The sequence below is a fragment of the Mytilus californianus genome, unplaced genomic scaffold (genome assembly GCF_021869535.1).
Source record: "Mytilus californianus isolate M0D057914Y unplaced genomic scaffold, xbMytCali1.0.p SCAF_33, whole genome shotgun sequence".
NCBI classification, from domain to species: Eukaryota; Metazoa; Mollusca; class Bivalvia; order Mytilida; family Mytilidae; genus Mytilus; species Mytilus californianus.
Window position 1 is genome coordinate 128,206 of NW_026262683.1, and position 26,308 is coordinate 154,513.

The 26,308-nt window shown below is 32.1% G+C and overlaps 2 protein-coding genes across 18 annotated transcripts in view; one reads left to right on the forward strand and one right to left on the reverse strand.

Moving 5' to 3' along the window:
- The window catches only part of LOC127736561 (mucin-12-like), a 67,343-nt gene extending 58,578 nt beyond the window's left edge, over positions 1-8,765 (reverse strand). For all 10 annotated transcript variants that reach the window (XM_052247133.1, XM_052247128.1, XM_052247134.1 and 7 more), the window contains exons 1-3: positions 8,726-8,765; positions 5,974-6,120; positions 1,751-2,176 (exon numbers count right to left, since the gene is read on the reverse strand). In XM_052247133.1, coding sequence (XP_052103093.1) covers positions 1,751-2,176; positions 5,974-6,085 — 538 coding nt within the window. In that variant the 5' untranslated portion in view covers positions 6,086-6,120; positions 8,726-8,765. The remainder of the gene's footprint in view (positions 1-1,750; positions 2,177-5,973; positions 6,121-8,725) is intronic.
- Positions 8,766-8,983: 218 nt separating this feature from the next.
- Positions 8,984-26,308, forward strand: part of LOC127736564 (uncharacterized) — a 100,694-nt gene continuing 83,369 nt past the window's right edge. For 4 of the 8 annotated variants that reach the window (XM_052247144.1, XM_052247138.1, XM_052247145.1 and 1 more), the window contains exon 1: positions 8,990-9,049. The gene's annotated coding sequence lies outside the window, so the exon portion shown is untranslated. Of the gene's footprint in view, positions 9,050-10,990; positions 11,084-26,308 lie in introns of all 8 variants that reach the window. The other 4 variants (XM_052247140.1, XM_052247142.1, XM_052247141.1 and 1 more) reach the window with 2 other exon arrangements.

Below are 26,308 nucleotides of genomic sequence, written 5' to 3' on the forward strand. Positions count from 1 at the left end.
TGTAGCTCACCTTGGTCTATGTGCATATCAAACAAAGGACAGACACTCTCCAACATTGTAGACAAGAATAGACTTCATGACAAAAATCTCTATTTTGTTGATCTTGTACTACTGATCTTTCAGTCTATTTAGTTTCTCTCTATCTTCTTTAGTTTTTGCTCAAAACACAAAAGAGGGTAAAAAAATTCTCAATTAAGGGCAATCACTCCTATGAATAGTGACAGTCTAGATCTACTAACAATATCGGCGAAATTTGACTTTTTAATAGATCTTGCCTTGCTGATCATTTTTGTGATTTAAAGTGTTTATTTATCTATTATAATTTAAATCATATAAGGCATAACAGAAAAAAAATGTTTCTCTCTAAATATCATAGTTTTCAAGATAATAGGCAAAAATGAAAAAAAAATGGTAAAATTTGTCATTTATGGGCAATAACTCCTATAAGAATTCGTCTTACAGTTCTGACGTATATGGACAATTGGTAGAGCTCATTATGCTGAACATTTTTGCTCAGATTTTCTGTATTTAAAACGGTTCAAAAAATAATAGACAAAACATTTTACCCCTATGCTCTATTTTTAGCCATGTCTGCCATGTTGGTTGGCGGGCTGGGTCATCGGGGATATTTTAAAACTAGATACCCCAATAATGATTGTGGCCAAGTTTGGTTAAATTTGGCCCAGTAGTTTCAGAGGAGAAGATTTTTGTAAAAGTTAACGGACAAGGACGACAGACGACAGACGCCAAGTGATGAGAAAAGCTCACTTGGCCCATTGGGCCAGGTGAGCTAAAATTGCAGAAAACAGATATTTTCAACCAAATTTCAGTCGACAAGGGCTTCAACTATCACAAAAGTTGCTCAACCAATGCAAATGTTGAAATTTTTATGGCATAACTGTAACATGTTAACAACATGTATGAAAAAGTTTCAAATTCAATGGACCATGACAAACGGGACAGGGCCAAAAAATCTCCAAGAAAATGAGAATTGTCAGTGCTAATACAACCATCTGCAAATTGAATCTTATTGCTTACCATAAAATGACCAAATCAAAAAGAATTGTTGTTGCAACTAAAGCTGCCTGAAACAGCAGGCTTAATCTTCTAACTGAGGTAAGACGAAAAATTAACTTGTTCTAACAAATAGTTAATGATTACATGCCTTCACAAAATTACTAATATGAATCTTTTACAAGACAGAAAAGGAATTAATCACAGTTCAATAGATCCATTAAAAATAGAGGACTTGATGTGTTTGCATGACTATTGTCTGGGTGAAAGGAGGAACATACAGACAAGAGGAAACCAGTGATTCCAACTATCTATGAGGGGGGCCTATAAAGTTGTTGCTTAGACTTCAAGAACAATGGCAAAATGAGGATAACAAATAAAATATTACATTATACTTGTGTTCTTGCATTCCATCAAAGTAGCTGGATAACAAATAAAATATTACATAATACTTGTGTTCTTGCATTCCATCAAAGGAGCTGTTAAGATTATTTACCCTTTTCACAAGTATCCTACAATAAAAATTTTCCACTGGCTTTGTAGGATTTCTATCAGCATGATCAGAACTGAAGAAATATTTGGAAAACAAATAAATGCAAAAATTCATGGTGTCTATAACTAATCTAATAAGAAAGAATTTACATTTGTTTGTTTACATGCTTTTTCGTGCCCTCAAAATTGTGTAGCATTATGAGTATGATGGAGAAATTCATCAACATTACTTTCTATAACTTACAGTTTAAAGATGCATATTTCTGAGGAGTTGGATTAGCTGAACAAGAATCCAATTTACTATTGTCTAAAAGCTGCCTTAAATTTGATGTGTTTGTCAAATGGTTATCCTGTAATGATTCATGGTGTGAATTGACATGATTGTCCCCTAAATCATTTGCTTTCTTGAGGACAGTCTGCCGTGAGATTAGGTATCCATCGTCTTCAGGTTTATTACTCTGAGAAGCATTACAGTTTATACAGTTATCTTCTCCTGATGTACCATAACTGGTTCCTTGTTCAGTATCTGATCCACTGTTAACAGGATGGTGATCACTCAAATGACCTTCAGATCTATGAAATGTCCTCTGCTCTGATGTGTTACCTTCCTGTTCTTTTATCTCTGCACTTTCAAAGAAATCTGCTGATCCAGATGCATCATTTTCAGTACCTATAAATACATTAATGCTTCAATTGAAAATAGTTTAATGAATTAATAACTGTCTTGTCAGTCAGGGGTAATTCTTATACAAGTGTTTTAACCTTTTTTATTTACTGGTTACTGGAAATTATCTTGGGGGAAGAGTTATATCCCTTACATATTCAGATTTAAAAAAAAAATTATATAAGTAAAAAAGTCTTATTTAATTTTTTTCTTGAATTTCTCCTTACTACATTGCTCTAATAGAGTGTTTAATTGTATGTCATTAGTTGTTGTCTATATCATGTAAATATACTATTTATAAAAGTACTATTTCATGGACAATGATTAAATCTCCTTTGTTTTCAAAATACTGCTTATTTCCAAGCCTCCACATGCTCCAGGGAGCAGTTTTTGAATGACTTGCACAGATACTTAACATCTGTGCCCATTAGTTCTTCAGATAAAAGGTTGAACTCAAATTAAAACATCATAAGCAAACCAGAAAAATATTGCTTAGGCATGTTTTGACCTCCCTCGGCAAAACTTCAGAATTAAAGGGGTTGTAAAAAAATATTACCAGTACTTCTATGAGTAAACTTTTGGGGAAGATTAAAGGGAGATTATTCAAGCCTAGCTTGAAAAGATAATAAAAATCTTACAAATTTACTTATACAGGTAAATATTACTTACATCTTTAAGTAAATAAACATGATATGTACCCAGTATAAGTATTACCTGTGACTGCTTGTTATTTGTCAATTATAAAATGTCTAATTATCATACCCCTTAACAAATGCTTAATGTACAATTGATTAATATTTAATTAATTTTTCTGACAATCATATTTTCAGATCTCACTGATATAATTGTTATTTAAATTTTAAGTTAGACAAGTATAAAATTTAAAAAAAGATATAAATTTCAACTGACATAAAATTATAACTATTGTCTTTTTAAAAATAGTTCTTACCTGTTATTTACAAAGCACTAAAAATATTTTAAAATTGTTAACTTAAAGATAAAGACAAAGTTTACCTTCTGGGGGTACATTTATAACAATAAATGATTACAACAAATAAATTTGTGTTGCTTTGCTTGTTTTTATATATGTTGTATTTGGCTTGATTATTTCTAGAGCAGAATTATTTTGTTGTTTCACATTCTTCAAACATTGCCTTAAATAGACACTTAAAAACAGGGGTATCCTGAACATTTGGTATTAGAAAACCTGTCAGCAACCAAAAATAAGTTACAAGAATTTAACCCTACCTGAAATATATTGCAATCTGTTACAACCATACCAATACCAATGTCCACAATTGATATATGGAATATCCAAGTTTCAATGTTATGGTTTTTTTTTACCTTCACCTTTCCATTAAAGGAAATACCAAATAAATTAAAATATCACAGGTGTTTCATTTTATTTATTTTTGGAGCACTATTTTTAGTAACTGTGTAATATATGATTGCGTACTTTAATATCTGGAAATTATAAATAACATATTTTCCCTTTGAATTTTTATTTTGATACTGACACCATTGAATGTAAATAAATTGGGGTCCTACATTAAAAAGTCATTAGAACTGAGGACAGCGGACTCAGGACTATTTACTGTTATTAAATGATTGTGTGAATTTCATATACTGTATACTTATTTTGTATTTGTCACAAACTTATTGTTTAAAGTGTGTATAGCAATAAACATTTGAATTGAATTGATAATGTACTTTACACACTGATTGTGATTAACTGACATGACTTAAGTATAATAATCTTTTCACTCCTTCAAAAAAGTTTGTAATTCTTTATAATTCTATAACCATGATAACCTGCATTATTCAATAAAAAAAAACTAGTTTTCTACTGTTTATGCTATTTAAATGGAAACCTTACTTTAAATAGTGTATGTCTAAAATGAAAGTTATATAAACTTTATGGTAATGTAGTATTCAAAATTTTCTTTTTTCAACTGATTCATGCTTCAAATATACCCCACAACAAAAATGATAATTCTCATTTAATTCAAACATGATATTTTAAGCATGCTACATCAATAGAACTTTCAGCCAATTGTTGCTTTACTTGGTTTCATGTTTAATTTATATCTATAACTATAATTTTATTGCCATATAAATTATAAGATGTGTGACAGTAACATACACAAATATAACATATAAACATTATATGAATGAAAACATACACACAAATACAAAAACAAAACCATAGGAAAACATATCCCATAAAACATTTACAAGTAAAAAGCAAAACAATCCATTTATATATTAATATAAATAAATCAAGAGTCCCCTGTCCTCAGTTCTAATGCCTGTTTTTTCTTCCATTTTGAATGATATGCTAATGAACATTGTACATCATCTGACCTAGTTTTAGATGGTCAAACAAAGGACTGTACAAATATCTGTTTTATCATGTATTTCCTGGTACTAATATAGGTCAAAAAATTTTTTTTTACTTCAGTCTTTTTCATCTGTCAATATCAGAATGGAATATTATAAGGACACTGGGTAGGCGTAATTAAATTATGTCTAAAATGGATGCCATTCAAGGGCTGCTGTATCATGAATATTGGAATATGTAGGGGTCCAATTTCATGAATAAGATTTTAAAAAAAGTATATCAGTCAATCAATTTTCAGTCACCATACCCCTGTTCTGAAGAAGTGAGCATGTATATTGTTTTACCCCTGTTTGTCTTTTGTCTGTCCCATGAAATTTCTATCACATTTTTCCAGGAACTATAATTCAGGATGAGCTTCCTGAAGTTTGGTTTCTTGCTTCATGTAAATTATACTGTGTAAAGAGTTTTCACATTCATCCCTCATCAACTTCCTGCTTACCAAAATACTTGTATACATTCTTACACGAAATAGCCATACACTGTGACCTAAAGTTGCTAACATCAGCATCATTTGGACTATGCAGGATAAGGTGTATCATTTGCAATTAGACCACATCTCCGTATTTTTATTTAATTTTCGTAGCATTATTTTCAGGAACTATGAATTAGAATTTTCTGAAATTTGGTATGAGGCTTCATGTGAGTATGCTCTACAGCGTGATCATTGTGATGCTTTATCAGATTCATCACTCATTATATTCTTCTTTATCGAAATTCTCATACATGTCATATTTTCTTACACGGAATGACCATGTACAAAATTTTTGTTGCATTTTTCTCAGAATCTACGATTGTCTACAAATCAGATCCAGCACCCTAAAAAGGTTACTGGCTTCGTGTGAGCATGCTATACTGTGAAATGCATTTCCACATCTATTAATTATTCATCAGCTTTCTGCTTAGAATTGAATCTTTATAGCAAGGATATCATTAGTGAGCAAGAGCTCTCAGTTCAATTTGTTATATCTCATTTTCATTTTATGAGTTTGGAAAATCACCATTTTTTTTAAGCAATAATTCAACATTATGAATGTTTCCAATCGAACTATTTGATTTAGTCAACACAGCAGAATCAAAGAGATGATGTCAGTTCAATCATTTTAAAATACCTGGGAGTGGGAGACAAAATGTAATAACAGAAATTTCTGTTTTTTAAATAATAGCAATTATATTTCTGCAATCAAACCCATAAGTATTCAAGAATACTGTCAAAACATTACCCTTAGTATACATGTAGGCTACAGCAGTTGGTGATGTTAAAACCCCTACCAAGAAATACTAGCTCAATAGATATGTTTTGATTGACACAATTATTATTACCGTGTTGGAGGCCCCTATCTAGATTTATTTTTACCTTGGAGTTTGTATATTTATCTAAACATTGTACATGTTGTCTTCTTACCTCCTGGTTCAACCAATGAATAATGTCTGGTTATTTGTTTATATATGAAGTAACAACCACAGGTGGCAGCACCAACACCAATGGCTACGATAACCTCTCTCTGGATAGGCATGCTGCATATAACTCAACCCATTGTTGAAGCTTAACCTGTAATAAAGAATCTTAATTGTATAAAAAGAGTTCTTCCATTTTGAATGATATGCTAATGGACATTGTACATCATCTGACCTAGTTTTAGATGGTCAAACAAAGGACTGTACAAATATCTGTTTTATCATGTGTTTCCTGGTACTAATATAGGTCAAAAAAATTTTTTTTACTTCAGTCTTTTTCATCTGTCAATATCAGAATGGAATATTATAAGGACACTAGGTAGGCGTATTAAATTATGTCTAAAATGGATGCCATTCAAGGGCTGCTGTATCATGAATATTGGAATATGTGTAGGGGTCCAATTTCATGAATAAGATTTTAATAAAATTTGGTGGGATCAACGAATCAAAATTTAAATGAATGTCACTGACATATTGACTGTCAAAGATTCCTTTCTGAATTATTCATCTGTTTAACACACAGGCTATCCCAATCTGAAATCCACTGAGGGATCCAAATCCTAAGGAGCAATTAACATGATTAATGAAAAGTTTGTAGCGGTGGGTAGGTAAAATCTGGATTAGATTCCCACCAAGCATAATTCCTGCATGGGAATTGGATCCAAATTCTACTTACCTCGAGATTCAGATCCCTCTGCATTTTGGGATTGGGATACCAGGTATGATAATGACTAAATCAAATTCTAAAAGGGAAGCACCTTCATTTTGACTTAAGGCTTAATAATTCTTAACTAAATACTAGTTGCAAAGAGAATACCGTTATAATTTGACCATATTGACATAATTCTGAAGAGGAACCATAGCACTATTTTTATAATCATTTGGTTTCTTTCACATCATGACAATAAATAAAAGATGAACTTCTGAATAGCTGATAGAAAATATCATAGAAATATTTCTTACTAACCTATAATGTCTCAAATCAATATTTGATATATGATTAAAGAACCTTTGTGAGAAGGCTCACATACCCCATGTCCCCACATTGTCACTTGGCAAACAAAATCTCACCAGATTACAAAGACTCATAACTCCTGCAAAATTCAACTGATAACAATTTCTGAAGGCTATGCACATCTACATGTACATAGTACATATATTGCAATAATTTTTTATCGCCTACCATTAACATATTGTGATGATTTTGTATCTTAGACTTAGGTTAGATAGTTTACCTTAGATACAGTTCAACAGCAGCAGCCTTATTTTATGTATTAGAAATGAATAAGATATTTGGCGGGTAAACTGAATGTGAAGGGGTGTTCCAAAGGAATCTCTAATGCGAGTAATGAGGGCTTTTTGAGGCACTTAGGAAAGAACACCCCTCCTTCAAGAATGGTACGGCTACCATTGTGGTATATAAGCAGGCACGATTCCTTGCTCTATGTTATTCGTCTGAAGTCTACGAAGACGATGGCCATGATACGTACGGTATGTGATTAGATTGTATTCTCTAATATGGAATTGTATTCATGATTGTAATGCAACAAAGGACAAGGTTGGTACCTGTCCTTTATGACTTGTACAAGTTGTAGTTTGTCAAGTATAAATTTTACCGTATAAGACAAGTCGTAGCTTGTATGGTACCAAAATGTACCATTAGGACAAGTCGTAGCTTGTAGGGTACTAAATTGTACCATTAGGCATGTTAGAAGTTTGTCCATGACCAAGGACAAATCGGTATTTGTACATGTTGTACAAATTTGTGTCATTTGTATATATTTCAAAGTGGAATGATTAATGTATAATTAAATTTAACTGTTAAACATGTTAAAGCAAGAGCAGTTGTATATATTTTAGTTTTAGTTCATTGACATAATTTGATGGATATAAATTATTTGGTGAATAATTCATATACTTTGTAAATAGTATATTTCGGATCCAGTATCAAACTGGTAACAAACCTATTCTATAATAAAAATAGACACGCTTACCCTGTGTACACGTTACACTATTATTCCATTGTATCACATGTATATTCATAATATTCTTTAACCTGTATTTTCTAAAAATCAATTAATACTACTTTTATCACTTGTAAGTATTTTTCATATAGGGGCCAAATCGACTCTAAATATGTAATGGGCCAGATTGACTTGGGATGGATAGATTTGGGCTAATCAACCTAGAGTCGGAACAACATGAAACCTTTGTCAATTCCTTCTGATAAACCTTTTTTTAAATAAGATGTCAACATATTGCGAGTCTAAAAACACAAGATTCCAATTTCGATTTATGAATGAACTGCCCGATTGACCTGGGGTCATTTGGAGGGAAAACTCATCATAGGACATTGTGACATCAAATTTTTCTGGAAAAAAAACATCAGTTGGAAGATAAATTGTATTGTGAAAGGGATCAATTCAAAGATCAATAGTTTTTCTGCATAGTCAAACACCATTCATATCTATATGAGTATTCAGTAAGCTTGACTTACTTGTACAAGTTAGCATGACAGTAATACTGTCAAAAGTGTCATGACTGTAGTTGACTGACACTTTATAATTAATACACCCATGTAATTTCAATTCCCATACATTTTGAACTCAACAGTTCAGACCAAATGTTGTCATTATTTCAATGATGGGATAATTTCCCCCTGACATGTATATTTTGAAGAAAAATATAAAAATACACACATAAAAATTCCATAGGGGTACCCACGTTTCCTCTTTTTTCTTTCAGTTTATAGCATATTGAAGTGTTGATATGTTGATGTATGGTATGGATTTAAAATCATTTCAAGTATGAATCAAACCTTAGATAATTTAAAAAATATTATCAAAGAAACAAAATAAGAGATATGATATCCTCTTCATTTTCAATATTATTAGAATTGAATTGTTCACATTTTTTTTTATTTTAACAGTGTTACTTTCACCCGGGATAAATTTACACTTTACTGGATAAGTGACTTGAAAACGAAAGTACATATTCGCAGTAAGTTCTCTGACTTCTTCAAGGTACGAAATTCAATTCAAAACCCTGTAATTGTTTTGTCAACAAGAAACATGGAAATTATTACCAAATTCAAGGAGCCCAGACAACTAATTTAACAGTATTAATTTTTATTTTCACCGAGAGGTGGTTTGAAAACGAAAGTATAAACTAAATTATCCACGTATTAAGGGTTTTCGTGTTATTAAGAATGCATTGTGACGTCACAATATCCATTGAAAAAGCATGCATAGTACGAATTCATATGACGTACGAAAACATATGATCTGACCATATGTCTGATAATTTTTTTCGCAATAAGTCTATCAATTTAACATGTTTAAAGTACACTGTGTCTCTGTGACAAAACAGAAGGTAGTTGTAAACAACACTTTATTCGGCCGGTCTAGAACGGTGTGTCCATAACGGACGGTCTTTTTTCAACAGTGCATGCAATAGTTTATATACAATTTCATTTGAATATAACAGTTTATCAAAATTTCTATTACTTTGGCAATAATAGTTTTTATTCTAAAGATACACAGATGAATATCTATCAAGCTGACTTTAATTGACATGTTTTTACCAATCTGGACAATTTATAGTAGTGAATCTTGCGTATGTCCAGTTCATTAATTAATTGTTATTATAACATGTCAGCATATGGCCTACATGTGTACATGTACTTATATTTACATGTAATTTTAACCTTGAATTAAAACAATCACTGTCTAAAACTTATTTGTATAATTTTCTTGATAGATATATCCCTGTGTTATTTTATTCAATGAATTTTATTAAACATATTAAGAATATATAAATATATATACACAAGTCTAAATTGAAAACAACGTTCAAACCTATATGTTGGATAAAAACCGCAATTTTTATACGTGTGCATGCAAAACAAATTTCTTGGTAGAGGGGTCTAAATACAGCACAAACAACATTTTCCAAAAGATCAAATGAGTGAAAAAGTATATTTTAAAAAAACGCATTTGACTAGCAGGTCGAACAACTGATGTTCTTAAACCCTGCTATAATTATATATATAAATTTTTTGCACCTCATGTTTGTGTTTATACCATCTTTTCCGCAAGTTTATTGTTTTCTGTTTGGTATTAAATTTATAATTAAGATCCATTTTGTTACATCTGGTGATCCGTTTATTTGGCAATCACCATGGCAGTCAGTAGTGTTTAAGAACATCCGTTGTTCGACCTGCTAGTCAAATGCGTTTTGTTAAAATATACTTTTTCATTTTTTTGGTCTTTTGGAAAATGTTGTTTGTGCTGTATTTAGACCCCTCTACCAAGAAATTTGTTTTGCATGCACACGTATAAAAATTGCGGTTTTTATCCCACGCAATTATAGGTTTGAACGTTGTTTTCAATTTAGACTTGTTTATATTTTTTCGTTTGGGCTTGTATTATATTTGCCTTCGGGTTTATATAATCCGTTCATCCTATTTCGACTCTTCAAAATTTAAGAGTCAATCCTAAATTGAGGTAAATTATATGGCCTTCCAAAGACCGTTTCGATTCCTAACATCAATGAAGAGACATTAATTGTCGAAATCGGGATATGGTGTACAAATTTTTGCACCTCATGTTTGCGGTATACCATCTTTTCCGCAAGTTTATGTTTTCTGTTTGGTATTAAATTTATAATTGAGATCCATTTTGTTACATCTGGTGATCCGTTTATTTGGCTATCGCCAATGGCAGTCAGTAGTGTTTAAGAACATCCGTTGTTCGACCTGCTAGTCAAATGTGTTTTGTTAAAATATACTTTTTCATTTTTTTGGTCTTTTGGAAAATGTTGTTTGTGCTGTATTTAGACCCCTCTACCAAGAAATTTGTTTTGCATGCACACGTATAAAAATTGCGGTTTTTATCCCACGCAATCATAGGTTTGAACGTTGTTTTCAATTTAGACTTGTAAATATATAAATATATATTTTGAAGCCCATCATATTGTCACATTTTGGCAAAAAATGTTTGGACTCAATAGTATCTAATATCCGGTACGGTGACAGACCATCAACAGACAGAGAAAAGGTAGGAGTTCTGTTTATTTATTTTTTATTTTTATGATATTGACGACAAGGGTGTTGACCACTTGTCCCCGGGCAAGTGAAATTATAAATTTTACTTGTCCAGAAGAAAAGTTACTTGCCCTGATTTCTTAATGAATTTTGGAATGAAGATGTATTTTACTGTAGACGTGTATGTTTCTAAAACAGTTTTTATAAACACAATGAATATGGTATTCATGAGGATAAGAATGCTCTCTACCTTCAGGCGTCAAAAGGTCATTTTCGGCTATTGTTAGCATCAAATTAGTTAAAATTTTATCGTGATTCGTCAAAATATTCTTATCGTGATTTGTCAGAGGTCTCAAATAATGATCCATTACCGTTATTTTTGGAAAAAAATTAACATGATTTGTCAAAATCATTTTATTTTTTTATTGTCCATGTCGTCATAAAGGAAATGTACATTTTATCATCATGCACCAAAAATCACCATTAACGCCATTTAGCAAGATTTTTTTACCGTTATTCGTCATGCAGGTACCCCATTATAACCCTCATTCATGGTCTTTGTTTGTATGTTAGAATGATAAAAATATAAGTTGAGTATACACCAACGAGATAGAAACCAACCAAAAAACCCACTTTAAAGAATCTAGAGACCAATTTTGCAAATTATTTTTCGATGCTAGCTTCCATGAACCTGGGAGATTATATCATGACTTATATTTTCTTCTGTGAGCCTGTGTGAAGTTTTAAAGTTAATGAAGAGATGAAAACCAAATAATTGATAATTTATTGAATTGTTGTTTAAACCCCCCTGCCCCTTTTCCCCCAAAAAACACTTGGTAGGCCAATTGTAAATTTGAGACTATTTTAGATAACTAAGCGAAATCAAAATATTATAGAACTTGAAATTCCTCTATTCTGTTTATTTTCATGCTATTTGTCCTTTATTGCTAGAATTGATTTCCGTTTCTTGTCTAAACCAAGTTCTTCAACCAACTGTTTTATTTCTATGCCCCCACCGTAGCGGAGTGGGCATTAAGGTTTACCCTTGTCCGTCTGTACATATGTCCGTACATCCGTACGTCCTGAAATTGGTTTCAAAATGTTATGAAACTTATACACAATGCTTATTACCACAAAACACAGATCAAGTTTGAATTTTGGTGGCGTCACTTTAACTTTCTTCTAAATATCAAGTAATTTTTAAAATTGGTGTTATCTTCCTTTGTCCATGTTTATAGTTGAATCAACTACAATCAATGCTTTATATGATGCAATGTTTAATTTTGACTTCTACTGATAAAACACAGATCAAGTTGAATTTGAGTAGTGTCACTTTAACCATTATTGAGTTATGCCCCTTTATAAATCGAAAGATTGCAAAATTTTTAGTTTCCATTCTGTAACTTAAGTTTGCCCCAACCAAACATTATGAAACCTATACACAATATTCATTACCACAAAACTAAGATCAAGTACAAATTTTTTGTTTCCGTTTTCTAACTTTAGTTTGCCTCAACCAAATGTTATGAAATTTATACACAATGCTAATTACCACAAAACACATATCAAGTTTGAATTTTGGTGGCGTCACTTTTTTCCTTTCTAGAGTTATGTCCCTTTACAAATGGAAAAATTGCTGAATTTTTCGTTTCTATTCTCTAACTTTAGTTTGCCTCAATCAAATGTTATGAATCTTATACACAATGCTTATTTTATGAGGTGCCTCTTTTCCCTTGGTCAACATCCGAGCAATGACATATCTAAAGATGCTTATCCAACCGATCATTTAGTTTTCATTCTTGAGAAATCAGAGCTTGAAATTAATAATGACCATTTCCAGTGTATCGTTGCTATTACCTGATTGAGCATTTCCACACCCCTGGACGAATATAAATACACATATAACTATTTTCGATTGTGAGATGTGATATTTTCTACAACAGTTCTAGATCAATGGAGAAATAGGTAAAAAGGTACGTCAAAATGATGAATTGAGTGAACCTTGCCTCGAATTTGTTTAATTTCTCGTTAAATTGTGCACATTGTATGGTAACAAAGGTATGGAAAGAAAGATATCAACATGGAGATTGCAAGACTAGTCACTTTGAGCACCTCAATATTTGTATTAATATGCATGGAACGGAAGAAATGGGTCATGTCAAAATTGAAGGACCTGGTTTTGTCAATGTGTACGACCCGCTTTCGTTCTAAAAGCAGAACTTGGTTTTGTCATAGAAAATAATGCATAACTGTATAACGCAAATTAAGATCCATCATTCAACAGGAGTTTGATGACACGTTGGAAAATGGTTTCTCTGAGAGGACAACTCATCATTTATTTAAATTCGTAAACGCTTGAATTCCTGCTTTATTGGAAAAAAAATAATTTCAATTTTTCTTTGTATAAAAACAAATACTTTTACAGCGAAATACAAAGAAATGAAGGTTGTAACACAATTTGAGGTTTAAGCTCTCTATACGTTTTTATACGACCGCAAAAAATTTTGCGTTCGTATAATGCTATCATATGGTCATCGTCAGAAGACACATTTGGTTTCCGGACAATAACTTTAGTTTAAGTGAATGGATCTCTATGAAATTTTACCAGAAGGTTCAATATACCACAAAAGGAAGGTTGGGATTGATTTTGGGGGTTATGGTACCAACAGTTTAGGAATAAGGGGCCAAAAACAAGCATTTTTGTAGTTTCCGGACAATAACTTGTGTGTAAGTGTATGGATCTCTCTGAAATTGTACCACAAGGTTCCATATCACAAAGGGAAGGCTGGGATTGAGTTTGGGGGTAATTGCCACAAACATTCAGGAATTAGGGGCAAATAAATGTGGATAGTGTCCACATGTGGACACAGATGATGCCCCCGCTTGCATATCATATAGTTATAAAGGGACATAACTGAAGAACGGTAAAAGTGACGCTACCCAAATTTGAACTTGATCTGAGTTTTGTGGTACTAAGCATTGTGTGTAAGTCTCATAACATTTGGTTGAGGCTAACTTAAGTAGAGAACAGAAACTAAAAATTCAGCAATTTTTATACGACCCAGAAATTAAAAATTTTTTGGTCGTATATTGGTATGACGTTGGCGTCGTCGTCGTCGTCGTCGTCGTCTGGCGTCGTCCGAAGACACATTGGTTTTCGCACTCTAACTTTAGTTTAAGTGAATGGATCTCCATGAAATTTTACCATAAGGTTTAATACCACGAAAGGAAGGTTGGGATTGATTTTGGGGGTTATGGTACCAACAGTTAAGGAATAAGGGGCCAAAAAGGGGCCACAAATAAGCATTTTTGTAACTTCCAGACAATAACTTGTGTGTAAGTGTATGGATCTCTGTGACATTGTACCACAAGGTTCCATATCACAAAGGGAAGGCTGTAATTGATTTTGGGGGTAATTGCCTCAAAATTTTAGGAATTAGGGGCCAAAAAAGGGGCAAAAAACAAGCATTTTTCTAGTTTCATGACAATAACTTGTGTGTAAGTGTTTGGATATTTCTGAAATTGTACTACAAGGTTCCATATCACAAAGGGAAAGCTGGAATTGAGTTTGGGGGTAATTGCCTGAAACGTTTAGGAATTGGGGGCCAAAAAGGGGCCAAAAATAAGCATTTTTCTAGTTTCCAGACAATAACTTGTGTTCAAGTGTATGGATCTCTCTGAAATTGTACTGCAAGGTACCATACCACAAAGGGAAGGCTGGTATTGAGTTTGGGGGTGATGAATCATAAGGGGGTTCAAAAAATTTGGGAGGGGGGATTTTTTTTTTTTCTTTTTTTTTTTTTTTTCCTTTTTTTTTTCTTTTAAAATTTTTCATTTTAAGTTGGTTATTTCTGATTAATATTTAAAAGCAAATAATAATGATATGGTAGGAGATACACACCAAACAGGATGTGTAAATTATTATATCATAAGTATTGTGCAATAGCAAGAAATTTTCAATTGCACAGTATTGCACAATAGCAAGAAATCTTCAATTGCACAGTATTGCGCAATAGCAAGAAATCTTCAATTGCACAGTATTGCGCAATAGCAAGAAATATCCAATAGCACAATATTGCGCAATAGCAAGAAATTGTCAATTGTACAGTATTGCGCAATAGCAAGAAATATTCAATTGCACAGTATTGTGCAAAAGAAGATACTTCGTATAAATTGCTTATTTCTTGATCAATTTCAATGGGGTTTTATTCTTGAATTCTTGGGGTTCTTTAATATGCTGAATCTAACCGTGTATTAAGTTTTTGGATTTTGGGCCCCATTTTTAAATTGGTCCACATTGAGGTCCAAAGGGTCCAAAATTTAACTTTGTTTGATTTCATCAAAAATTGAATTATTGGGGTTCTTTGATATGCCGAATCTAACCGTGTATTAAGATTCTTAATTTTTGGTTCCGTTTTCAAATTGGTCTACATTAAGGTCCAAAGGGTCCAAAATAAAACTTAGTTTGATTTTAACAAAAATTGAATTTTTAGGGTTCTTTGATATGCTGAATCTAAACATGTATTTAGATTTTTGATTATGGGCCCAGTTTTCAAGTTGGTCCAAATCGGGGTCCAAAATTAAACTTTGTTTGATTTCAACAAAAATTGAATATATGGGGTTCTTTGATATACTGAATCTAACCATGTATTTAGATTTTTGATTTTTGGGCCCCGTTATCAACTTTGTCCACATTGAGGTCAAAAGGGTCCAAAATTAAACTTTGTTTGATTTCATCAAAAATTGAATTCTTGGGGTTCTTTGATATGCTGAATCTAACCATGTATTTAGATTTTGGATATTGGACCATAATAGGTGAATGTCCAATTTAAAATTTTTAAGTTCTTAGACCACATTCATTCTGTGTCAGAAACCTATGCTGTGTCAAATATTTAATCACAATCCAAATTCAGAGCTGTATCAAGCTTGAATGTTGTGTCCATACTTGCCCCAACTGTTCAGGGTTCGACCTCTGCGGTCGTATCAAGCTGCGCCCTGCGGAGCATTTTATTCTATTTGTAAACACACATAACTCTAGAACGGTTGTGTATAAGTTTTATAACATTTGGTTGAGACAAACTAAATTTAGAGAACGGAAACGAAAAATTCCGCAATTTTTATGTTTTTATAAAGGGACATTTCTCAAGAATGGTAAAAGTGTTGCCACCAAATTTCCTACTTACCGGTAATCTGAATTATGTAGTAATAAGCATTGTGTATAAGTTTCATAACATTTGGTTGAGGCAAACTAAAGTTAGAAAACGGAAACAAAAAATTTGTACTCGATCTCAGTTTTGTGGTAATGAATATTGTGTATAGGTTTCATAATGTTTGGTTGGGGCAAACTAAAGTTACAGAATGGAAACTAAAAATTTTGCAATCTTTCGATTTATAAAGGGGCATCACTCAATAATGGTTAAAGTGACACTACCCAAATTCAACTTGATCTGTGTTTTAGGGAGCTACCATTTGATTTTTATGGGGGGGCTAGGATGAAAAATTTTGTCCTGCCTATTTATTTTCCCCTCTATTCGGGCCTGCCTTTTTATTTTTCACTCGATTCGGTCCTGCCTTTTTTTTTTAGTTTATCCTGACTTTTTTTTTTACATAAATTGTCATCCTGCCTTTTTTTTTTGCAAATAATCTCATCCTGCCTTTTTTTTAACTTAAAAATCCTGTCCTGCCTTTTTTTTTTAACTTAAAAATCCTGTCCTGCCTATTTTTATACGCCCGTTTAAGGGATGTATTATGGTATATCGTTGTCCGTCTGTCCGTCCGTCCGTCTGTCCGTCCGTCGTCAACATGTCGGACATTAACTCAAAAATGCTTTAACCAATTTGCATAAAACTTTGGTGAATTGTTTATATCTACTGACGTGAGCTCCCTTTCGTTTTTTATAAATTTTAGATTTTACCTTTCTGAGTTATGGGGTTTTATTCATTAAAAAAAGGGGGATTTTCCAGTTTTCGGACAAAAAGTCAAGAATGCTTTCACCAACTTGCAAGAAATTGTGGTGAATTGTGTATATCTATTGACATGAACTCCCTTTCGATTTTTATAAATTTTAGATTTTACGTTTCCGAGTTACAGGGTTTTATTCATAAAAAAGGGGGGATTTTCCAGTTTTCGGACAAAAACTCAAAAACGCTTTCAGCAATTCTTATGAAACTTTGATGAATTGTTTGTATGTATTAATGTAAGCTCCCTTGAGAATTTTATAAATTTTACATTTTACATTTCTGAGTTATGGGGTTTTATTCATTAAAAAAAGGGGTGATTTTCCAGTTTTCGGACAATAACTCAAAAATTCTGTCACCAATTCTCATGAAACTTTGGTGAATTGTTTATATTTATTGATGTAAGCTCCCTTTTTATTTTCATGAATTTCTAAAATGACATTGAGAATTAATTCAACTTTATTTGTTTATAGTCTGACAACAGATTTACTAAGTATTGCACAACAGCAAGAAATCTTTAATTGAATATAAATTCAATTCATATAACCAATTTCAAGTTCTTTGATTACATTTATTCAGAAACCTATAATATGTCAAATATTTAATTACAATCCAAATTCAGACCTGAATCAAGCTTGAATATTGTGTCCATTTTTGCCCCAACTGTTCAGGGTTGGACCTCTGCGGGCGTATCTAGCTGCGCTCAGCGAAGCAGTTTATTTTCAAATTTCATCCTAGCCCCCCCATAAAAATCAAATGGTAGCTCCCTTATCAGTGGAAGTCAAAATTTAACATTGCATTGTATAAAGCATTGATTGTAGTTGATTCAACTATAATCATGGACAAAGGAAGATAACTCCAATTTTAAAAATTACTTGATATATAGAAGAAAATAAAAATTTAGCAATTTTTTCATTTTTAAAGGGGCATAACTCTAGAACGGTTAAAGTGACGCCACCAAAATTCAAACTAGATCTGTGTTTTGTGGTAATAAGCATTGTGTATAAGTTTCATAACATTTGGTTGAGGCAAACTAAAATTAGAGAACGGAAACGAAAAATTCAGCAATTTTTCCATTTGTAAAGGGGCATAATTCTAGAACGGTAAAAGTGACGCCACCAAAATTCAAATTTGATCTGTGTTTTGTGGTAATAAGCATTGTGTATAAGTTTCATAACATTTGGTTGAGACAAACTAAAGTTAGAGAACGGAAACGAAAAATTCAGCAATTTTTCCATTTGTAAAGGGGCATAATTCTAGAACGGTAAAAGTGACGCCACCAAAATTCAAATTTGATCTGTGTTTTGTGGTAATAAGCATTGTGTATAAGTTTCATAACATTTGGTTGAGACAAACTAAAGTTAGAGAACGGAAACGATATATTCAGCAATTCTCCATTTGTAAAGGGGCATAACTCTAGAACGGTAAAAGTGATGCCACCAAAATTCAAACTTGATCTGTGTTTTGTGTTAATAAGCATTGTGTATAAGTTTCATAACATTTGGTTGAGGCAAACTAAAGTTAGAGAACGGAAACCAATTTTGGGACGTACGTAAGTACAGACGGACAAGGGTAAAACTTAATGCCCCCTTCGCTATGGCAGGGGGAATAAAAATGGGCCAAAAACAAGCATTTTTCTAGTTTCCAGACATTAACTTGTGTTTAAGTGTGTGGATCTCTCTGAAATTGTACTACAAGGTTCCATACCACAAAGGGAAGGCTGGGATTGAGTTTTTTTTCATATTTTTTTTGTTTTTTTTTTTTTCCAAAAAATTTTCCATTTGTACATTGATTATTTCTGATTTATATATATAAGCAACAAATACTGATATGGCAGGAGATACACACCAAACAGGGTGTGTAAATTATTTTCTCTAATTTTTGTGCTATTTTCACATTTCTTGATCGGTGTGAGAAAAATATTTCTCCTCACTAGTGAAATATCTGTTCTCGGCAAATGATAGGTCGAAATTTAATTATGATGTCAAATTTTCTTGGTTTCTTCTGAATTTCCTATTGTGATGTCATGAAAAAAGGCGACCATGCCTGATGACGTCACATATAAAGAACACAACTTTCTGTAAATCTTTGAAAAGGAAGAATAAAAATCATTAGAGAAACAGATTCCACCACTATAACTCGTGTATTACGATATTTCTCCACTCTCAACGTTAAATTTTAATTATTTTAAAAGCTCGGCAAGCCTCACGCTTTAAATATTAAAATTTAACTGTCTCGAGTGGACAAATATCGTAACATATTTGTTGTAGTGGCGAAATCTATATATATAACAGATTAACTAAGTATTGTGCAACAGCACAGTATTGCGCAATAGCAAGAAATCTTCAATTGAAAATAAATACAAATCTTTTAACCAATTTCAATGGGATTAGATTAAGTCTTTAATTTTTGGGGGTTCTAACCTTGTATTACTATTTTGGATATTGGGCCCCATTTTTAAATTGGTCTACATTGAGGTCCAAAGGGTCCAAAATTAAACTTTGGCAAACATGGATTTGTGTTCTTTAATAGTTTGGCCAAAAGCCTGAAGATCAAGAAATCAAATTGATGTGGCCTTAAATTACCTTACAAGCTATATTTATTCAAAGAATGACTGCAACTTTAAGAAATCATAGCGCATATTCCGCCATATCAGAAACAAACTGATTCAAGAAATCATAAATACTTGGTATATGAAAAATATGCTGCATACATATGCATGGAAGTTATTGTAGAGAAAAAATATTGAAGGTAACGAAGAACATTTTTGTATTTGCATAATTACCATACACTTAGTACTTTTCTATCAAATGAAAACAAAAATTAGCCTTTCATAATTGTCATGTATTTTTCTGAAGCACAAAATATTTGTTTGATTATCTATTAAAGTCTTTGTAATTAAACCAGTTTCGACTGTGATGATCTACATATTATGCCTTCTGAGGACCAATATTCTAGATCCTTTGCCATCCACCCTGTTTAAAGAAACGTCCAAAATACATGGGTATTTAATCAAAATATTTGAATTTAATTTTTAAAATCATATAGAATATCAGTGTAAAACAGAACAATAGTGAATTCACTTGAAAAATATGAACGGCTATTTCAACCGGGATACATTTCACTCCAAAATTAAACTATATGTATTTCTATTGAAATATAAGGAAAAGGGCAAAATGAAAACTCATATCCAACAAATCAAAGTATAATCAACTGTTAAAAATCCAATAATGCAGTTAAGTAACTGATGGAAAATTTTGTTCATTTCTCGCAGAAATTTAGTATAAACGTTCAGTTTATAGCACCCTCCCACCAGTTATGCATATTGTTGTCAGTTATAAATCGAGATATATATACATGTAAGTAAATTTGTCCTAAATATTAACCTGTAAGTTGCTTCATTATTTTTTATTTTGCGCGTTAATGTCATCGTTAAACTGGACATTGCCGTTTTTACACACAAAATACCATTGACAAGCTGGAAGACACATTTTTTATTTTTCAGTTACTATTATCCCATAAAGAAATTACGATTATCAAACAAGAAAAATGCCATCGAATTACGATTATCATCCCGAATTTTTCGACGGCAATTTTCTAAGCGCTTAGACAATTATAGTGCACCGTTACGATTCAAATATGATGTAATGGTATAGATAAACCTTGCAGCTGAGTAACTCTTGACAACAACGAGCTGCATTTGAGAAAAATGACTGAAAAGATTTTACCTATTTCTGCCGTCGCCATATTGGGATAGTCGTAATTCCAGTTACGATTATCAGTTTAACACCAGTGATTATGTCAAAAATTTGATCACAATCCAAATTCAGACAGTATCAAGCTTGAATATTGTGTCCAAACTTGCCCCAACTGTTCAGGGTTTGACCTTTGCGGTCGTATCAGGCTGTGCTCGGCGAAGCATTTTATTTTATATGAATTATGTAAATATAAGTGTTCAAACTTGGATAATGTATATATGTACGGCCTTTAAATTGAAGAACGCACATTTGATGTGATTTTCTTGAACAACAGGATGGTTATCTTAATAAATATTTCACTCGACTTAGGGGGTGTAATCTTTTCTGTGATCGTCAGAAAAAAAAAAAATTCTGAACACTAAATGTTCATTATAAAGCAAGAGAATAATTAGACAAAAGTGTATGCATGAATTTTCATGCAGCGCAACGGATCACAATAATCATGCGTTAAAAATATGTTCACCCCTCCTTGTTAAATAAACTCAGGCCATCCAGAAAATGCAATAATGATTATTTCATTAATAATTTCATAAATAAACGGTTTTTTTATCTCTCCATTGTATAATGATTATTGTACATTGACAAATGTTTTACATTATAGTGACATTGGTCAAGTTTCTAATTGTCAATATACAAAGGCAGATCCACGAGCCGAGCTTAGCGAGGTGGGAATTTTTTTGGACAAATTTATGCTAAAAAAATCATTTATAAATCGTGAAAAACATGATAGAATAATCTTTTTTGGCCAATAAAGGGGGCCTACGCCCTTTATGCTCACTGGATCCGCCACTGATATATTATAGCTATATGGTATACCATCTTAGAATTTTATAAGAAACAAGATAACAGAGACAACCGCCAAATTGGATGTATGTGAATTGGATCATCATGTTTATTTTCAAAATTCACATTCATGTTTTGATCTCGTTGGAATGCAAGACCAAGGGATGCAAATTCATGGCTGCTTAACTATTTGTATCAAACCGCAAATAAATCCAGAATAATCATTGGTGTTGTTTAAAGCAGCTGTAACAGCAGATGAGTTTCATGAATACGCTCATATATATTGAATTTCTTTCAAAGGACAATGTTCAGATCCGTGTTACTATTACTTTTCATAAAATAATGGTTTCAAAACAAAACAAAACCGGGTCCTTGTGTAGTAAACAACATTGACAAAACTGGTCCTTCCATTTTGACATGACACATTTCTTTCGTTCCATGCACATTAATACAAACATTGAGATGCTCAAACGAAGTGACTAGCAATTTCCATGTTAATACCTTTCTTTCTGTGCAATGTGCACAATTTAGCAAGCAATTAAACAAATTTGAGGCAAGGTTTACTCAATTCATCATTTTGACGTGCCTTTTTACTTATTTCTCCATTAATCTAGAACGGTTGTAGAAAGTATTACATCTCACAATCGAAAATAGTTATATGTGTATTTATATTCTTCAATATCATAAAAATAACAAATAAATAAACAGAAATCCTACCTTTTCTCTGTCTGTTGATGGTCCGTCACCGTACCAGATATTAGATACTATTGAGTCCAAACATTTATTGCCGGAGTAGTTTAAACACAGTGAAGTATACACAGTCACTTCATTGATACAAAATTCATTAGAACATGTTACTATTTTGTCAGCAAGAAACAGGAAAAAGATTTGCAGTAGCAAGGAGCTCAAGAATATTTGGCTGAACCTCAACAGTCAACTAAAAAATCAATACTCCTTCCGGACCTTAAAAAAATGGAGGCAATTGTTTTGATCATGAAAATCACAAAAATGCAATTGTATAAATTTATTATAAGATTTTCCTTAAATTAATCTAACAACGCCCAATGCTTTGTAAGGTTTTTCTCTGCACTCTGCAGAAATAACAGTGACTTTGCCCACTGTGACTTTGCCAGCGATCATCATTTTCTCCATATACAAAAATATTTTCAAAGTGACCAAAGTATTTCTGATCAATTTTGTCACTTAAGGATGTTCGCTAATCTGTTTCAAAGCCTTTTAAATGACTGATATAAATTGATAGTATATATATATAACCTAAATAAACTAAAATTGCAGAAAAAAATGCAAGGTTCATGTCCTTGTTTTTGATATATATATAACACTTATAAGCCATTGAGAATTTGGCGGGAAGTGGTTCTCTCTAGATTTTTCTTACAATTAAAATGAGCACCTTTTTTCTTTCAAAAACTATGAAAAAAATAAGGATTTTATAAGATTTTCAAAAATGGCTTTTTAAACTTATAATAAAATATAATAGAAAATTTACTTCCATACATGTATACTTTCACTTTCTATTTATACTTTAGTAATTTATGCATACCCTATTTTGTACTTCAGGCGCAATTTTCTGTATTGTTTTTATCCTGATGACAGTGCCCTAGGCACCTAAACATGTCGATCTAATTAAATTACTGCAGCAATCCCTAAAGTGTTGTTGTTATAAATTCTTTCAAATTTAGTGTTTTTTATCGTAACAACACTGCATACCCGAGGTATCCACTTTAGGGATTCTATTGTACTGAAGATTTACCAGGCCTTGGTTCACTGTCGTTTATAATTTTATAATAAAATTATGAAAAGAAAAGTAAGGGTTAGCTGGTAAAATTTGTTTAATAAATAAATGGTACCATGTGGATAAAACAAGAGGATTCAGAATATCTGATAAAAAAATCAAAAACAATACAAGGAACATCCTTAAATAACCCTAAAAAGTTGATTTCTGACAAAATATTTAGCATTGTTCCTAATGAAATTTGTGTATTTTTTTTTGTTTTTGTTTAGCTATATAATACATTTAAGGAGGCCTTAATTTGAACTTTGTCATTTTCCAGTGTTTATTTGTCAAACACACAAATAAACAATTTTCAATAGGAACAATGTTGAAAATTTTGTCAGAAATCAACTTTTTACAATTAAATCAGTGTTTATATATTAAACAGATTGAAAATATATTATTAATATTGAATGAATTATCAGTAACAACGTACATCAATTGCAGTTTTTGAGTTGAAAAATGTATTTTCATCTATTTAGAAGATAACTTTTTTACTCAGGTAAATTAATCAATGAGTGATAGATTTCTCTTAGAAGAAGTTTAAAGGTCTCAGTGAATAAGCTACACATAGAACAATAGCTATTGTATTTATTCAATGGGACAATAGAACTGACAAAAGGTTAAATAGATTGACCAATAAGAGATGACTCTGTGGAAAAGTTTCATTTGGGTCGCAATAATTTCATAGATAACCAAAAATATTGAAATGTACAAAATGTAACTATAAGTACAAACAAGTCTATGATGAACATTGCTGGAGGGAATTCATGTATTAAGTCCCAGAGTAAAGCTATAATGATGTCGCTTAACTTTTTGATGAATATTAATTAGCATATCAAAATTTATGTGTTTTGAAAACTGTTGAGGAAAAGGTTATCGAAACAGATCTTCTGAATTAGGCATATATAGAATATATAAATGATTATAGGATGCAGTTGTTCTATCTGTTTACTTAAGAATATTAAACTGACAAAAAATGCATTTCAAAAAGGACAACAGTTCAAAGAATATAGAATTGTTTTTATGCCCCACTTAGGGGCATTATGTTTTTCGGTCTGTGTGTCCAATCGTCCGTCCGTCCATCCGTCCGTTCGGTCGTTTGTTCGTTCGTCCGTCCGTCCCGCCTTAGGTTAAAGTTTTTGGTCAAGGTAGTTTTTGATGAAGTTGAAGTCCAATCAACTTGAAACTTAGTACACATGTTCCCTATGATATGATCTTTCTAATTTTAATGCCAAATTAGAGTTTTGACCCCAATTTCACGGTCCACTGAACATAGAAAATGAAAGTGCGAGTGGGGCATCCGTGTACTATGGACACATTCTTGTTTGATTTTGATTTAATGAGAGATTAAATAAGATTATGTTATAGTGCCAAATGAAGCCAAGGTTGCAACTCCTTCCAGCAATGTTGAACATTATAGACTATATATCTATTATCTATATATCTATTGGTTGTATTTATAGTTCCATTTCAATGTGTTTGGTTATCTATGGATTTTACTAGGTGTTGATTGCAGATCTTTGGTATTCTCTGTTTCATTATTATGTCTTACCTTGACACAATGCTCTGACTGCAAGCTTACCAGTTTTTACTCCAATGCCCTTATGCTGTTTGCTGTGCATAGAACATGTAGAAAGCAAAATTTTATATCTTTGGTTTCAAGCAGTCATTAGGATTGAATGACAACATCCTACACTTAAGATGAGCATGCTACCACAAAACTTCCTCAAGTGTTGTCTATGGAATTTAATTTTAATGAATAGTCAATGGGGAATATATTAAGATTCCTAGAAATTGTTTAATGCTGAACTAAGATATACCGGTACATGTATGTTAAATTCTGTGGTTCAAATACGGTTGGTAAAATTTATTCTTAAATGGCCGATTATGTAGACTTGCAGTATATATATGGCCATTCAAACTCATGGTTTTTGTCAATCTTTGAGGCCTGTACATGGACAGTTAGGTGTCTAATTAGGTTATCTAATGTTGTTGGGTTGTTGTCTCAGTGAATTACCTCAGTTCTTTCATTCAAATTAAATTACTGACTATTGACTGGGGTTAACAGAAATATGACACCGTGGGTAACTTATGGTTTGTTAGAAAACTATAAATATTTCCCTGCTGTTGTGTTATGAATAGATTTTGCTCACCTGGCCTTAAAGGCCTTTTGCCATCCCTTTATTTCAATCATCTGTCTGTCCGACGTTCATCCGTCCGTCGTCTGGTGTAAACTTTATCAAAGATCTTCTCCATTGAAACCACAGGATCAATTTCAAGTAAACTTGGGCTAAATGATCCTTAGGGTATCTAGTGTGAAGTTTGTGTTTTTTATTCTTGTCCACCATGGCTAAAAAAAGAATATGGGAGGAAATGCAGTTTTTGGCTTACATCTCAAAAACTAAAGCAGTTAGAGCAATTCTGACATGGAAACAAATGATCAGCAGGTCAAGGTCTATCTCCTGCAGAATTTAAAAAAAATCAGATGACCTAATTTGGAGCTATTGTGCCTGAAAGATATTTTGTTTGCAAACTTCACTGTTTTTACTAAATATCTTGAAAATATAACAGATACACATAAATTTCGAACAGTAAAAGTCCAGAACAATAAGATCTACAAATAAGCCAGAAACTGTCAAACTGTCAAATGACCCCTTATAGGAGTTATTGCCCTTGATTTGATTCTTACCCTTTTTGCCTTTTTTTTAAAGATAACTGTAGTTGATAGAGAGAATCATTTAATAGTTAAAATGTTCAACAAAATATGATCTACAAATAAGTCAACATAGATGAATCGTCAGTTGACCCCTTATAGGAGTTATTGCCAACAAAAAACTAATAATACCAATTTTGAGTGTTTTTTTTTTGCAACAACTTGAGAAATTCTAGAAAGCTTAAGTGTTCAGCAAAATAAGATCCAAAATAAGTCTCTTGGCCCAAATTGT